Source organism: Columba livia, chromosome 3 (genome assembly GCF_036013475.1).
Source record: "Columba livia isolate bColLiv1 breed racing homer chromosome 3, bColLiv1.pat.W.v2, whole genome shotgun sequence".
NCBI lineage: Eukaryota > Metazoa > Chordata > Aves > Columbiformes > Columbidae > Columba > Columba livia.
Genome location: NC_088604.1, coordinates 43,360,862 through 43,374,983, shown reverse-complemented (window position 1 = coordinate 43,374,983; position 14,122 = coordinate 43,360,862). Strand labels below are relative to the sequence as shown.

Sequence of the window (14,122 nt, the reverse complement as noted above, 5' to 3'; positions counted from 1 at the left end):
GGCCGAACTGCTCTGGGTTGCCCCCGACACCTGTCAACTCGCACACCGCCGCAGTCCCCGAGGAGCCCCGGCCCGCGCCTCTCGCACTCCCCCTCGACCAAAGGATTCACGGCCCAGGAGAGGGATGGGGCACAAACCCGAACCAAACGCAGAAATAAATCGATGCATGTGCATCTGCCTCTGCCCCTGCCCCATCCCTGGACAAACCAGGAGGCTGTGAAAGACTCATCGCCGGGGCTCCAGGGGCGAGGAGCCAGACGTGCACGTCCTGGCCCTGCCGGGGAAGGGACAATGCTCGAGTGAGCGAAGCTCCGCGGGGGGCGGGTCGGGCGGCGAGACCAGAGCCCTCTGGCACCGGGCACAGGGTACCGGGCACCTGCACGTCCGTGTCCAAGGCGGGAGCGCGTCCGATTCTCCGAGAGAACCCCCGGGTCCCCTGGCCTCGCCGTCGGGGGCCGGCCGGGCTAGCGGGGCACCGGCGCTGGGGAAGGAGGGGGAACGGGCACGGGCGGTCAAGCTTTTCCTGGCAAAGACGCGAGGAGACATCTCGGGACGTTCTGGAAACGCTTTCATTTCCTGGCTCGCTCTAAGAAGGGAGGATCGAAGAGAGAGAGCGAAAGAGCAGCCTCTTCTCCCAAGGCGGCTTCCCCCCGAATCAACGAAAAAAGCAAGGTCCAGCGGTGCAGGAGAGACCGTAGGAAAATACCTTTTTTTTGGGTCCTGGCTCCTGCGGTCTGACAGGTACTTGCCCAGTTTGAAGATGCCCGGCACAGGACCCCAGGCGCAGCCCAGCCGGGATGCAGCTCTCTGCGCTCACGCTGATGGCCGGAGCCTGCTGCTTTGCATCGCTGCCTCTGGCTCTGAGCGCTTGGGAACCCCAACTACTTAAGGGGGCCGGAGTGACAGCGGCTGCGGCGGGGAGGATGAGCACAGACTTATCTCCGCCCGCAGAGTGACGCGGCGGTGTGGTGGACGCCGGCTTTTCAACGGGAGCAGGAGGGGTACCCGTTGGCAGGGGGATGCTCTGGGGCGCAGAGTTTGGTGAGAGAGTTTGGCTCCTCGAGCAGCTGCGGAGTCCATCCAAGAGGGTCACATGGAGCTTTCCCTAACCCTCCTGCATAATCAGGCGGAGTGAATGGCTGGCAGACAATGGGCCAGGCGACCTTCCCATTCCTAAAAATCCAATTTGTCAAGGGCAAAGAAAAGGCGCTGGTGAATCAAAGGTCTGGAGGGACCATTAATCCTCAGCATGGGGTATTGTCCCCGAGACAGTTACGATATTTTAAGTGACAAATCCACTGTATAATTTCTCCATAAATTTTACTTCCTTTTATTGTTCTCGACAAACCAGTTTTGGAAAATAAGTGACTATTTTAAGTCTACTTGGCTGAGCCTTTTGAGGTTTAATATACTTCAAAGATTTTTAATTCTCTTCCCTTGGCTTTATTGTAAAGGAGATTAAACAAAGAGATGGGAATGTTTTGAGGACTTGTTAACTTCTATTGATTCCCGGCGTGTGCCATACAGAAATTGGGCAGGTACTTGATGGGAAAACACCAGAAAATACCTACACTTTTTTTTTTTTTTTTTTTTTTTAAAGAACGACCGTATTACCATTTCAGTGGGTTGGTTTCAGGCCAGTAATCTGTTCAGAAGAGCTTTGATCCTTAAGGAGGATGAATAGCACAAAATATGAGCCACCGTAACTCCTGTAAAACACAAAACCGCCGCATCTGTGAGCGTGGGGAAGCTGTGTCTGTAATTCGTGCGATTAGGAAATAGAGACAGGAGGAAATAGAGACATATCGCCACCAGGAAACAGAGACATGGCCAGCAGATAACACAGTTGTCTAACGAGCAGCGTGCAGCTGGATTCCTCGTTTAATACATCCACAGGTTCCTCTCCCACACGCAAAATCGCTTGCGCCGAGACTGCTTTTGGGGAGGCAGCCTATAAAAAGCAAGTGTAAAAGCCAGAACGAAGCAATTCGAATAGAGTACATCTATGTCCCTCCTCTTCATATAAATATTCTAATTAAGTTAAAATTCTAATTCAGGCTGCGTAAATGTTTCAAGAATTCTCCAGGAGCTGGAAAACAAACTTGTGTGACTTTTTTCTTACCCACAGACAACAGTCCAGATGTGCCTGTCAGACCAAAGACTACAGTAACAAATCAATTTTTCCACTTTCACTTTTATAGTCCTGTCTAATTACCGCTAGCAGGTTGTCTCTGCTCCATACCTCGTAACTCCCCAAAAAGAAAATTTCGGAACATTTTTCGTGCGAAGAAGTTGCACATGCAGATTTTACCCATTGCTTTCATAAGCAACGGCAGGTATGGTGCTTATTTTTCCTTCCGTTTTTTCTAATAGTCAGACCTAATAAATTTCAAAAGAAAACCAAAAAGCTACGCTTAGAGCGTAGGTGGCGATAGGTGCCAGGTAGCTGAGGGGGCTCTTCTCAAGTAACCCCACTCTCTGCAAGATAAACCTTGGCACGACGTTTTCAATGTGATCGTTATTGTGGGCATTAATCTGGATCTGTTTGCCGCTGTCACGCGTGGCACCGTGGGAGCAAGGACCACGGAGACGCGCGGCGGGGACGACAGCGATTTTGAACGGTCGCGTCTCACGAGTTGGCAATCGCAAAGATGTCATATCCCCTCGCCTTGCCCGGCACCGTGCCGGGAGAGCAATGAAACCTCAGCCTGGCACGTTCCCGCTGCTTCTGCGGTGACATTTGCCCACGCCGGTCGCTGTTTGCGCCGGCTCCACCGCGCTGCCAGCCGGCTGCCCTCCGCCAGGCACCGGCCTCCACTCACACGGCCGGGGCGAGCCCTTAAATGTCCCATCCCTGCTGAGAGCAGCGGGAAGCCAAGGGTCGCCAGCCGCACCGCCCGTTCCGCCCCCGGCGCTGCCACCGGGCGCTGCGCGGGGAGCGCGGGGGCTACCCCGGCCCGGCGGCTCCGGGACGGGACCGGGGAGCTGCCGCCGCCTGCTCCTGGTGTTGCTGGCCGGCACTGAGTCCGCGTGGACCGTGAGTATGGTTTTTTAGTAATGATCCGTATTGGCGTGTACACTAGATAAATGTCGCGCCTGCCCCCAACAGCAACAGTGATCATCGATCGTATCTCCCCGGGGTGCAATAGCAGGGACCGTCCCGGGAGCTGGGGAGGGGGTTCCTTTTTAACTTGAGGGACGATAAGGAGGAAGGAGGGGGAAAGGATGTGGGGAACTGAAGATGACCCCTTTGATCAGCGGCCTGAATGGGGAAAAAAAGGATAAACAAGAAGTTGAGGGCAATAAATTTAAGCCATGAACATGTCCCTGTAACCTCTGGCCTGGCCGCTGAAGGATGAGACCGGCTGAAATTCCGAGAGCCGCAGAGGTAGAGAGAAGGCTTTTAAGGCGACCAAGGTACCCTACTGCTCCGCCTCGGGAGCCGCTCCCTCCCGGGCCTTAACGAGTCAAAAAGCGTGAACGACACGCGAACAATTTTATCAATAGGACCATGTAAAGGCCGACTGTGAGGAAAGTTATTTATTAATATAGCCGATTGTGGCTGGTTCCCATCCACTCAGAAAAGAAAAGCCCTTGCTCTGGAAGCATTCACACCAGTTCTCCAATTTTTATTCTGTCCTGTGGCTCAAAGTTGAAGTTCCCCAAGTGAAATAAATTGTCCACAAAAGAGGAAAGGAACCACATTTTCTTTTATTTTTCCTTCCCTAAAAAGGAAGGGTGAAACCGATCTAATGTGCCCACTGGAGCAAGATGCAGCATGAAAGGCCGGGTGTTAAAAGTAAAAGCAGCCTTTGGAGCAAATGGGATGGAAAATTAAATGAAATTAAATAGCTTGAACGACCGTATTGTCCCTTATTAAAAAGACACATTAATTACATGGTTTCAGCTTTATTCAAAGACAATGTTTAGACTCAATCAAAACATTCCACTATCGCTCTTTATATACTTAAACCGGGCTACTAGAGGCACCATTAAAGCGAGATCACTTTTGCCCAGAGATGCGATGAAAGTTATTTTCCTCGGCGGCCCTTATTTATGCCCACCGCTGAACTGCCGGTGCCCCTGAGCAACACTTTGGCACACTGTTCTCCCTGATTTAACAGGTTGCCCCATAATGAGGCATGAATGTTAAGGAACAACAGTCATCCAAAGAGGCACAGTTGCAGAGAGCAATGTCCCACCAGGGAGCTCCATTCAAACCATCAAACCGCTCCGGCACAGAGAAGGTTCAACACCACATTCAGACCAGCATGAATGCCTGTATGCAGGGCCCGGCTTATTATGCCGCGGAGCACCACAGCAGAGGCTTGAACAAAATGCTGCAAGTTCATTCAGCAGGCCATACTCCGGCGGGGCAGCCCAGCCGGCGGCTCCCGGGGTGACCTTTTTCCCAAATGGCTTTGCCCCGCCGATTCAGCCCTTCCCCGGGCTAAGCGACTGGTCGGCCTGGGGCTCCTCGTCCTGCCCGCACCGGCCCCAGGGCTTCGTTCCGGCGATCCCCCGACACGGCCGCGCCCCAAGGGGATGGGAATGCAAGGAACCGGGCGGAGGTCGGGGGGTAGGCTTCCTGAGACCCTGAAACACGGAAATTCCTTTTAAACCGAAGAGACCAATAGGGTCTGAACATCTCTTTTCTTTTTCCTTTCTTTTTCTTTTTCTCTTTCTTTTTCTTTTTCTTTTTCTTTTTCTTTTTCTTTTTCTTTTTCTTTTTCTTTTTCTTTTTCTTTTTTTCTCTCTCCTCCCCTCCTCTCCTCTCCCCATCCCTCCTCTTCCCTCTCCTTCTCTGTTCTCCTTTTTCCCTCTATTACCTCATTTCCTGCCGTCGCTCCTGCCTTCTCCTCTTTCTCTTTTGCAATTATACATCTATATATTATATCCACAATTTCCCTATATATTTCTTTTATATACGTCTTAGTCGACTTAGCTAACTTTCGCTCTTTCAGCCGCTCTCTCTCAAACCCCCCTGCTTTGACCACCCTTTCCTCCTTTCTGTTCCTTCCCAACACGTCCATTTTTCCCCCCGTGACACCGCCCGCAGGTTCAGCCGCCGCCGCCGCGGCGCTGCCGGTGCCCGGTGCTGCGGGCGGGCGGGGCCGATTGGCGGGGCCGGATGGTCGCGGCCCGGGCCGGCGGCCCCCAACCAGCTGTGCGGTGCAGACGAGATGCGGGTGGGATATTAAAGCAGCTTTTGAATAGTAATTCAGGTTCTATGGGAACCCGGGCAGATGACAGGAGCTCGATTTGGTATTCGTATTGTTAATCGCGAGCGTCAGCCCAGATCGGATTCAAACACGTTTTGTGCTCGCTAAAAATGCCAGTGCAGGGGCTGAGATTTTTTTAGCCCAGCTTCAATTGGAGGCGAAACTTGCCACATAAAGTATTCAAAGTCTGTCTAAAGTTGCCTTTTAACCGGATTGTCCCCCTCCCGCAGCCCCCACCTCATCTCTTGGTTCTTTCGGTTGACATGGTGCAAATAAAAGTCAGTAAACTTGTTGCTGAATTGCAATGTTTCGGTGTACCTTATAAATTCATACCTTTTCTCCCTCGATCGCCTCAGAATGAGCCCCTGCCTCAATTCGATTTTCCTTGCTGTTGGGCACATTTAGGAGAGAGTCTATTTGTGAAGTTCATTTCTAGGCAAATGTATTCAAGAGCTGATTGGGATGAATAGGACCGTGTGTCAGCCGCTCCTAATTGGGATTAAAGCACTTCGGACCATATGCAGAGAGTGACAGAAATTCTCAGGTTTCATTGTGCTCAGACTTCCACCCGCCCGGACACTCCCTCTGGAAAAGGGGGATTTATAAAGATTTCAGGGAGAAACTGAGGAAATAAAGGAGATGCAGAAAATGACAGGGCTAATGTCCCTCTTCGGGGCTGCCAGCGTGGCCACTGTCGGGAGCAACGACGGGCGGGACAGGCAGCGGCGGGACCCGGCGAGGCGGAGGGGCCGTGGCCAGGCTCTGCCGGGAGCAGACCCGGCTCCGAGTTTCCCTTCGGAGGGAGCAGAAGCAAGCTTCGGCTCCCTCACACACGGCTTGTATTCAGGCTTGCAAACGTAATGCAAAAACATCACCCTGGGATGGGAATGGAAAACCCCACGGGGAACTTCGCCGGCTGTTTCTAGCCTAAGGAGCAGGCTCTCAGGGGAAGAGGCAGGGAGGGAGGGGAGATATGAACCACAGGCAGGCACCACTCCCTGTGCAGCCTAGCACTGGTATCAGGAAAATGAGGTTTTTGGAAATGCAGCAGGAGCTGGCCGGGGCCTGTACTCGCTGCTCTGGACCTGCCTGATCTAATGAAAGATGTCCACGGCCAGGATGTTGGACTAGATGATCTTTAAAAGTCCCTTCCAACCCAAACCATCCTGTGAGTCTATGTTTTTAACCCAAAGCTGCTCCACGTCCACGTTCATCCATTGCCCCGTCTGCCCATCTATCCATCTGCGTGCCAGCTGTCCACAGTGGCCCTGGCAGGGCGAAGCATCCTGCCGCTGAAGGCTCTGAACTTGTGGAGCGAGAGGCAATGTTCAAAGCTCAGGCCTGTCCTTCACACTGTGACTAATCTGACTGTGAGGCCGCCTGGATGCGGCAACCCCAAAGAAGTGTAGAGAAAAATACTATTTGGGTTAGTGATTTTTAAACTCTGTGGCCGGTTATCAGAAAGGCGATGCTTAATTCCATCATAATTAGATGGAGAAGAGCCTGTACCGCTGTCAGGGCCTTTGTGTGCAAGGGCTACTATGTCTCAGGGAGGTGACCGACAGCTGGTGACCTCCCAGTCTGCTGCTTTCGTCCACTCTACGCTCCTCTGCAAAGTGCCCACCGCCCCGACGGAGTGTTTTTGTGCTGATGTCCCTAGGAAACCGGTGTGCCGCTGGTGGCACAGCCGGTGCCCCCGGTGGAGACGCCGTTCCCGGACCGCGCCCCGCTGCCGTCCCAAGGGGCTCCGAGACCCACAGGGCCCGGCGGGACCTCCGGGAAGGCTCGGCAACCCCGAGGCGGTACGGACGATACAGAGTTGGGTGTCCCCTCCACACGGGAAATCCTCTGGCACTGCCTACAGGCTGGTTCGTAGCAGTGGGAAGGGTCCTGCCCGCGCCCCACCATTAGGCCATATCTCCCCTCGTTTGTGTGGGGACCTGCCCATAGCCCACGGCTCTGGCCGGGCAGGGAGAAAAAATTGGACTGACCCAAGCCGAAGCGTGGCCAGAGTCACGGGCACGGTGCCCGTGTTTACAGCGCTGAACTGGGCTCGAGATGCGACATGCAAAATCCGTCTGGCCTGGGAAGAAGCAGTATGACTCTGTCTTTAACAGCAAATGTTGCTGAAGTCTCATACCAAGGACTCAAGCCCATTCTCTGAGGTAGGTTTGCCCCTGCAACCCGTCCCTGGTAAGTGGAAGATCTGGTTTAGGGGAGACTGGCAGAGCCTGAGTGGGGAGGGGCCGTATAGCCCGGGCAGGGCGAAGCGGGGGAAAACGGAGAGCTTCGCGTTTCCTCCCGCACCGCCGGGCAGGGGCACCGCCGGTGGCATCTCCGCCGTACCCGGCGTCCGTATCTCTGCAAGATAAAGAGCGGGAAGGAACGGCGAGGGGATGAGCGGAGGGCACGATCGTGTGTGGCGGTGTGCGGGGCTCGGGGCACGGCTGTCGCGCCGGGTGGCCGCCGCTGAGCTCGGTAGAAGCCCCTGACATAATTTTGTCGCAACTGCGCTGGCTATGGGCCGGGGTAAATGCAGCGCCCTGTGATGCCTCCGTCCCTAGACGGATGAGATATTTAAATAAAAAAGGAAAGAGCATCCCCACGTCAGCCGGCAGCGCTGCCACAGCTTTCCGGCGCTGGGGGGTGGGGAGGCGGCGGGTTTGCCAGCGCAGCCGGAGCCAAGGGGCTACCCATGTTTGCACCCTCCGGGACCACCCTCACCTCAGCCCGAAGAGAGAAGCGCGGCCCTGGGACACAGCGAGGCCGGTGGCGGGGGCAGCCCATGGCCGCGGCCTGCCCGTCCTTCCCGGTGTGCTCGCCGAAGGGATGCCCGGGAGGCCCCCGCTGCCCGAGGGCTGCTATTCGTGTTAAAGGTAGAGCTGTGCAGACCGCAGCTACAGCATTCATACATTATACCACGTATATCCACAAGAAACTCAGACTCATGTGGTATGCGGTTTTACCTGTGTGTCCGTACACTGCACCCGGGTATGTCTGCGCATATACACACTTACAGATATATATATATAAGTTGGTATGCTGAAGTCATTGTGATCCTTTGTTTCCACGAGTTTCGTGACAGGAGTGCAGGGAGAAAGGCCCTTCCACTGCCTTCTGGCCGTCCCTGAGAGACAGGGTTGCGACTTATGGAAAAGCGTACTGTACCTACAGAGCCGGAGCCGAATATATGCCGAAGCAATGTGCCAGGAAGCATCTGTAAACGGTCTGTGCTGAGGAACTGAGTTCCTGTGCTCCGGAGAGAAACATGGTGAAGAAGCAAAGGGTGTTTCTCTTCCTCCTTCTCCTCCAGCCTTGAAAATATCCCCGGGAATACAGTTCATAGAGCTGTATTATGATCTGAGATCTCTCTGAATCGGGCTTTGTAAAGACAGTGGTTGTACCACTAAAATCACATGGTCCTTCTACCTCTAGGCAGGCAAACTATCGCTGACTTTTATTACAGTTTGGGCTTTAATTATTTGGGGTTTTTTTTTTTTAAAGATAGTGGGAGCCTCCTTCTCTAACCATTTCCACGGACTGTTTCTCTCCGTCCTGACAACTTGATAGATCCGAGCGCGACCCTGAATCTCTTCCAGGGACGAAATTGTGCAGTGAAAGAGGAAGCCAAAGCAGGCGAGCAGGGCGCGCATCCCGCAGAGCTCCCTTCCTCCTCCTCCTCGGACCCCTCTTGTCTGCACCAGCTCGGCTCAAGGCGAAAAAAATGTCTTTATACACTGTGTGTTTTCCTCAAGAACTTACAGGAGGGCTCCTATCTTTTAGAATCAGCCCTGTGTTTGCAGAAGAGCTGCAGCCATAAAAAAGAGGTACTTTATTTCTGTAAATCTTTCCCCTCGAGGGGCAGCTTTATAGCAGAGTGACAGGAACGACATAGCTGGCGCTTATGGACGGGTAGTTCACAGGTAGATGCCAATGCACCTCGAGAGAAACAAGTGCAACCATGGCCGGGATGGGAGCGGGGGAGCAGCGAAGCTGGAGGGAGAACGCCGACCCGCTCCCCCTGTGAATGCCCTCGCTTCAGGAGTCGGGACTTGAAAACCCTGGCGATTTCTCCTATTAGGCTCCCACCGAATCCAGCACTTGATCTCAGGAGACGCAGGGAAATGAATCATTGGCACGGAAGAGAGAAATAGAAAGGGATGGAAAAATGGTAGCTGCTGGAAGGAAGATCTCTCTGTGCAGTGGCACCAGAGAGCAGGGCAGAGCTTGCTGGCTGGCTGGTCGTGATGTAAATGGAGAAAGGGATAGGTTTTGCCAGCAAGGAGAGTGGGCTGTAAGAGATCTGACTTCCTAATGAGCGCACATAATGTTGTAAAGGGTTTCAGCATTTTATGCTTTTCAAGATACGACTATCAGCAAGGAAAGAAAAAAAATAAAAAGAAAAAAAAGAACTTTAGCACAAACGCAGCCATCAGAATCTGTTCGTTACACTCTGGTAAACATCCCCTCATGGAGAAATCGTTTGTGGGGGCGAAAGGCAGGGCAAGAAAACGCATTTTCTTCTAATATGTGTAGCTTTCTAATTAATGAATTTGACAAACTGAAAGGTCTTTCTCGGGTTCCTGCGATTTTTTTTTTTTTAGCCCCAGTAACGATACTCAAAACAATAAAATATTTGCGTTAGATATGCAGAATAGCGGAGGTTAAACCCAGGTTATCTAGGACTTATCTTAAAGTACTCCACGAAGTACAACCCATTTCCTTCTCTTCATTTCGGCATTGCATATTTTGATGCTGAAATATGCATCATTTTTGACAGCTTCGGAGTTATGAAACCAAAGAAACTTGTAAGTGTCATCTGTCGGAAGTAATTTTTCGTTACAGCCTGTAGATTTAATGTTGTTCTTTCTATTCATTGTTTGTGCTATTAAAATAAAATCTAAACAAAATTATTCGGTATTTTTGCCCGATCGCCTGCGGACCGCTGCCCTCAGCTTCCCCAGTGTCATCATCTTTCAGTCTAAATATTCAAATATGCGTTTAGAAGAAGACAGATTAACCTCAAAGTTTCTATCTCTCTCTGTGTCTCTCACACGGAAAAATAAGGGCACATCCCGGGCACACAAATACAGAAGGATTATCTCTTCCAAAACTAGGAAGAAAAATCCCATTTATCTTTGAATATTTCCATCACGGCTTGGTATTTGGCGGGGGGGTGTCTTTTTAATAAGCTGACCTCCTTAAATTATTTGTGGAATGAACCCTTCTTAAAATCGCGTTTGAATTAAGCTGAGTTCACAATATCAGAGTCGAACTAACTCCTATTTTCGAGTCACTGGGTTTAAAGTTAAATTACGATGCCCACTGTATGGGTATTTCCCCCTGAGAAAGAAGACTTTGCCACCACTGTGTTTAAACCCGTGTCCTGAGGTATATGAAGAAAAAAATCGAGTGTGCAAATTTATCTACCGCTGAGAACAGGTTTTCAATAGTCCGTGTTAGCCAGAACAGTCCACAGGGCTTTAGGGATCACCTTCAGGTACAGAAACTGCTCTCGGATAGGTGCAGGATTGGACCTTCTACAAACGTAACCCCATACGGAGGGAATGCCTGACTTTCAGCCACCCCTTATGAGCCTTCCAGGCAGCTTTTCCTCCGGAATTTGAGACCCAAGCCAGTCCCCAAGGTGCCCACATCCCCCGTTACTGGGGTCCCAACGCACCCACTGTCTCCCAGGCTGGTGGGCTGAGTGCCGCTGCCCTGCCCGCTGCCTCAGAAGACCCACAACCCCGGACGTCCCGTAGCCAATGTGACGAGATTTTCCACTCGCGTTTTACCTTGCAAAGAAAGAAATAATAAAAGTCTAGTTATATATTTTATATATATATATGTAATAAATATATATATTAATTCGAGAGAGCAAAAATATGCCTGTCCCCTGGGATGAGTTCCCAGGAGGAAAATATCTGGATTTTCATCACGGCACACCTGAAGCTGTCACCCCGCCCCGTTGTGCTAGCGGTCACAGCGAGCCCCGCTCTCCGTGTCCCTCAATTCCTATAAATGTCAACCTTACCGGCGCTCCCCCCGCAGTCTTGCCCGCTGGAGGAGAAGCCGCCCCAGACCCGCGGGGTTCGCAGTGCGGAGTGGCTGAGGAGTGCCTGGGGTGACGGGCTGCGGCATCCCCGTCCCGCTCCGCTGCCCCATGGGTTGTGTTGGAAGTGGTTGAAACCTGGGGCGAGAAGATGGTAGTTTCTCAAACTCCCTGTGTGAGCCCGCGAAACTGGGAGGAAAAGGAGTGCATACACATGTGCCTGTGTACATACGTATATTGAACATGTTTGGGGCAATATAGACACGGAAATATATACGGCAGCAGTGATATATTTTCTCTCCACGGTTATACAGTTTTTCTTCATTTATATAGTTTCCGAAGCACCCTCTGAGCCTCTGGGTTGGGGAGAAAGCGTTTGCTACCAGATAGAGTGAGGCAGCGAAGCCTCCCCTCGGAAAAACGTCTCTCAAGCGTGATTCGGCAAAGATGCAACTAATTAACTCGCTTCTCTGTTTCCTGCTCATTTCTCTCCGGTAACGTCAGGGGCTTGTCGGGGAAGGGGGGGGTTTCTCCTCGGGCCAGGCTGCTTCGTGCGCACCGGGGAGCCGCAGCCCCCCTCCCGCCTGCCGCGTTGCTTCAAGGTTACTCGATACCTTCGCCAAGTCGTGCAGGAAACCCGGCTTCGAAGGTCCCACGGGACCGAGGCAAGCAAGAAAATACGTATTCCTAATTTTATTCGAGTTAATAAAAGCGTCACAACAGGTTTGCAAAAGCGGGCGGCTTGGGCTGAAGGCGGAGGAGCTGCTTTCGCGAGGGGAAACGCAGGTTTTTGAGTGAAAACCTAGAGAAATACCGAGAAAGGAACGAAAGGTTCTGGGGAGGTGGGCAAAGCCGTTGTGCAAGCCTGGGGTAGCACCGGAGCATCCCCGGTGTCCTGCGGGGGGTCCGTGGGCCATTTTCATTTTAGTGCAGCGTCCTATCCTCCGGAGGAGACAAGAGCTCAGAGCAAAAACCTACACATTTGGGGTAGACGCACTTTTTCCAGAAGTTGTTTAGGGTGCAGAGGGGTCCCCCGAGGCACTCAGGGGCATGGGGGCAGGTAAAGAGGGCTCCTGTCCTGGGCTAGGCGACAGCCTTGGGAAGCCGCCTGACTTTTCTTGAACGCCTTTCGTCCTCCACAACGGCTTACTGTTTGTTCAAGCGAACGTTTTCGAAGGGGTAAAAGAGAGGTAAACTCTCCCTGCGAGGTGCAGGTTACCTCAGAGACCTTCAGTCCCTTCCTTGTGTCCCAGCGGCGGTCCCCAGCGGGGTCACTCTCACTTCGTAGCAGCAACGCAAGGAGAAGCTGTGACTTTGCTCAGCGCTGGGATTCTGGGGGTGCAGGCAGGGGGAGAAGAGGGGCAACCCCCAAAATACCCTTTCAGGGGGGCTGCATTTCACCCTGGGAACTCGGTCTTTCCAGGAGGGAAAGTCCTCCCAGATGGGACACATGCCCCATGTGAGCGAACGGCCACCCGGTGTCCAGGCTGCAGGTTGATCTACACTTGAAGGACAGTTTAACCACCATTTCAGCCTGGACCGGGTGTGCTGCTCAGGATCCAGCCCCCCACGCCGGGGCCAGGGACACCCCCTGCACGAAAACCCTGAGGCAGAGGACACATTTCCAGCTGACCCGAGGAAAAAGCCAAACCAAACCAACAAACCAGAGTTCAAACCAACATAATACGGGTTTGATGCTCCATCCTGCATATGTTCCTGCTGTGTGTGCTTTATTGAGAGGAGGTGGGTTTAAATGCCAGAGTGTCTCTGGCCCAGAAAAGAAAACCCTTTGAAATAACAAGCTACTGTGTTATTTTAAGTGCAGGTTGGTAGGAGGTAACTGAGAACATCTTTCTGAACTAGCTACATTTGCCAAGGAGTTCTCACAACAGAGCTGATGGTTTTAATAATGCCTCTATCTCTTGTAATTTACCCGGGTGTTGTAAACCAAACTGTCGTTATTCTAAAGTCTTTCCCCATCTAATGAAATTATCCTGAATGTCTTTTATGTGAAATATTAAATGGTTGCCTGTGCAAGAGTCTGTCTTGGGGGCGGTGGGGGGGAGGGGGAGGGTACTTTTAGTGAAAAATTCTCAAATATAAATCCCTTTTTTCTGAACTTGTCAATCAAGAACAACAGGATCAATATGCTCAGATACATGCAGTTGAATTTTTATTTAATGTGTATAAACATTATATCTGGATAAACATTTTTTGTGGATACTTCCCACTGGTTTGACATGGGGTCACATCCAGAGTCACCACTCCTCCAATCCGTCTCCCTCATTGCAGACTATAGCCTAAAAGACCACCATTACTGAGAAAAATATCAGACAACTGTCACATTACCTAACTTAGTGAAATCATAACAAAGGCTTCCATTAGAAGTGACATAACATAAGCTGGAAGGGGTTTTCAATTCCACTTACACTTCTCTTCCCCATTCCTTCCTTGAAATGTCTCACATTCTCGGCATGTTTTGTGGAAGCTTGATTAAAGTCAGGAAATCTGGTTTTGTACCACTCATTCATTTCCTGAGGGGATATTAAACAGAAGAAGGCAAACAGGAATGCTTATTGTCAGTTCTGTGAGAAGATACATTCTGTGTTCAGTTATTAGATGAATATATAAACATGTAAAAAACCTGAGAGTATTAGTAGCGACTATTTTTTGTGTGCAACTAAGGGAAAGGGCTAAAGGAAATGTTGTATTTGGAATTGTGGAGGAGGACCCATGAACAAAAAACGGAATGTGCATCATCCTTCCATCATTTTAAATGCTATTTATAACATGTGGATTGGAAGAAGCATTTATTTTGAAAAAAAAATAGAATCTATCCAACTAC

The 14,122-nt window shown here is 51.4% G+C and overlaps 1 protein-coding gene across 1 annotated transcript in view; it reads right to left on the bottom strand.

The window, feature by feature from the left end:
• The window catches only part of PRDM13 (PR/SET domain 13), a 5,107-nt gene extending 2,449 nt beyond the window's left edge, over positions 1 to 2,658 (bottom strand). Inside the window, 3 exon segments of the mRNA XM_065055876.1 lie at positions 255 to 777; positions 779 to 1,105; positions 2,413 to 2,658. Coding sequence (XP_064911948.1) covers positions 255 to 777; positions 779 to 1,105; positions 2,413 to 2,658 — 1,096 coding nt within the window.
• Between the last annotated feature and the right edge of the window lie 11,464 nt (positions 2,659 to 14,122).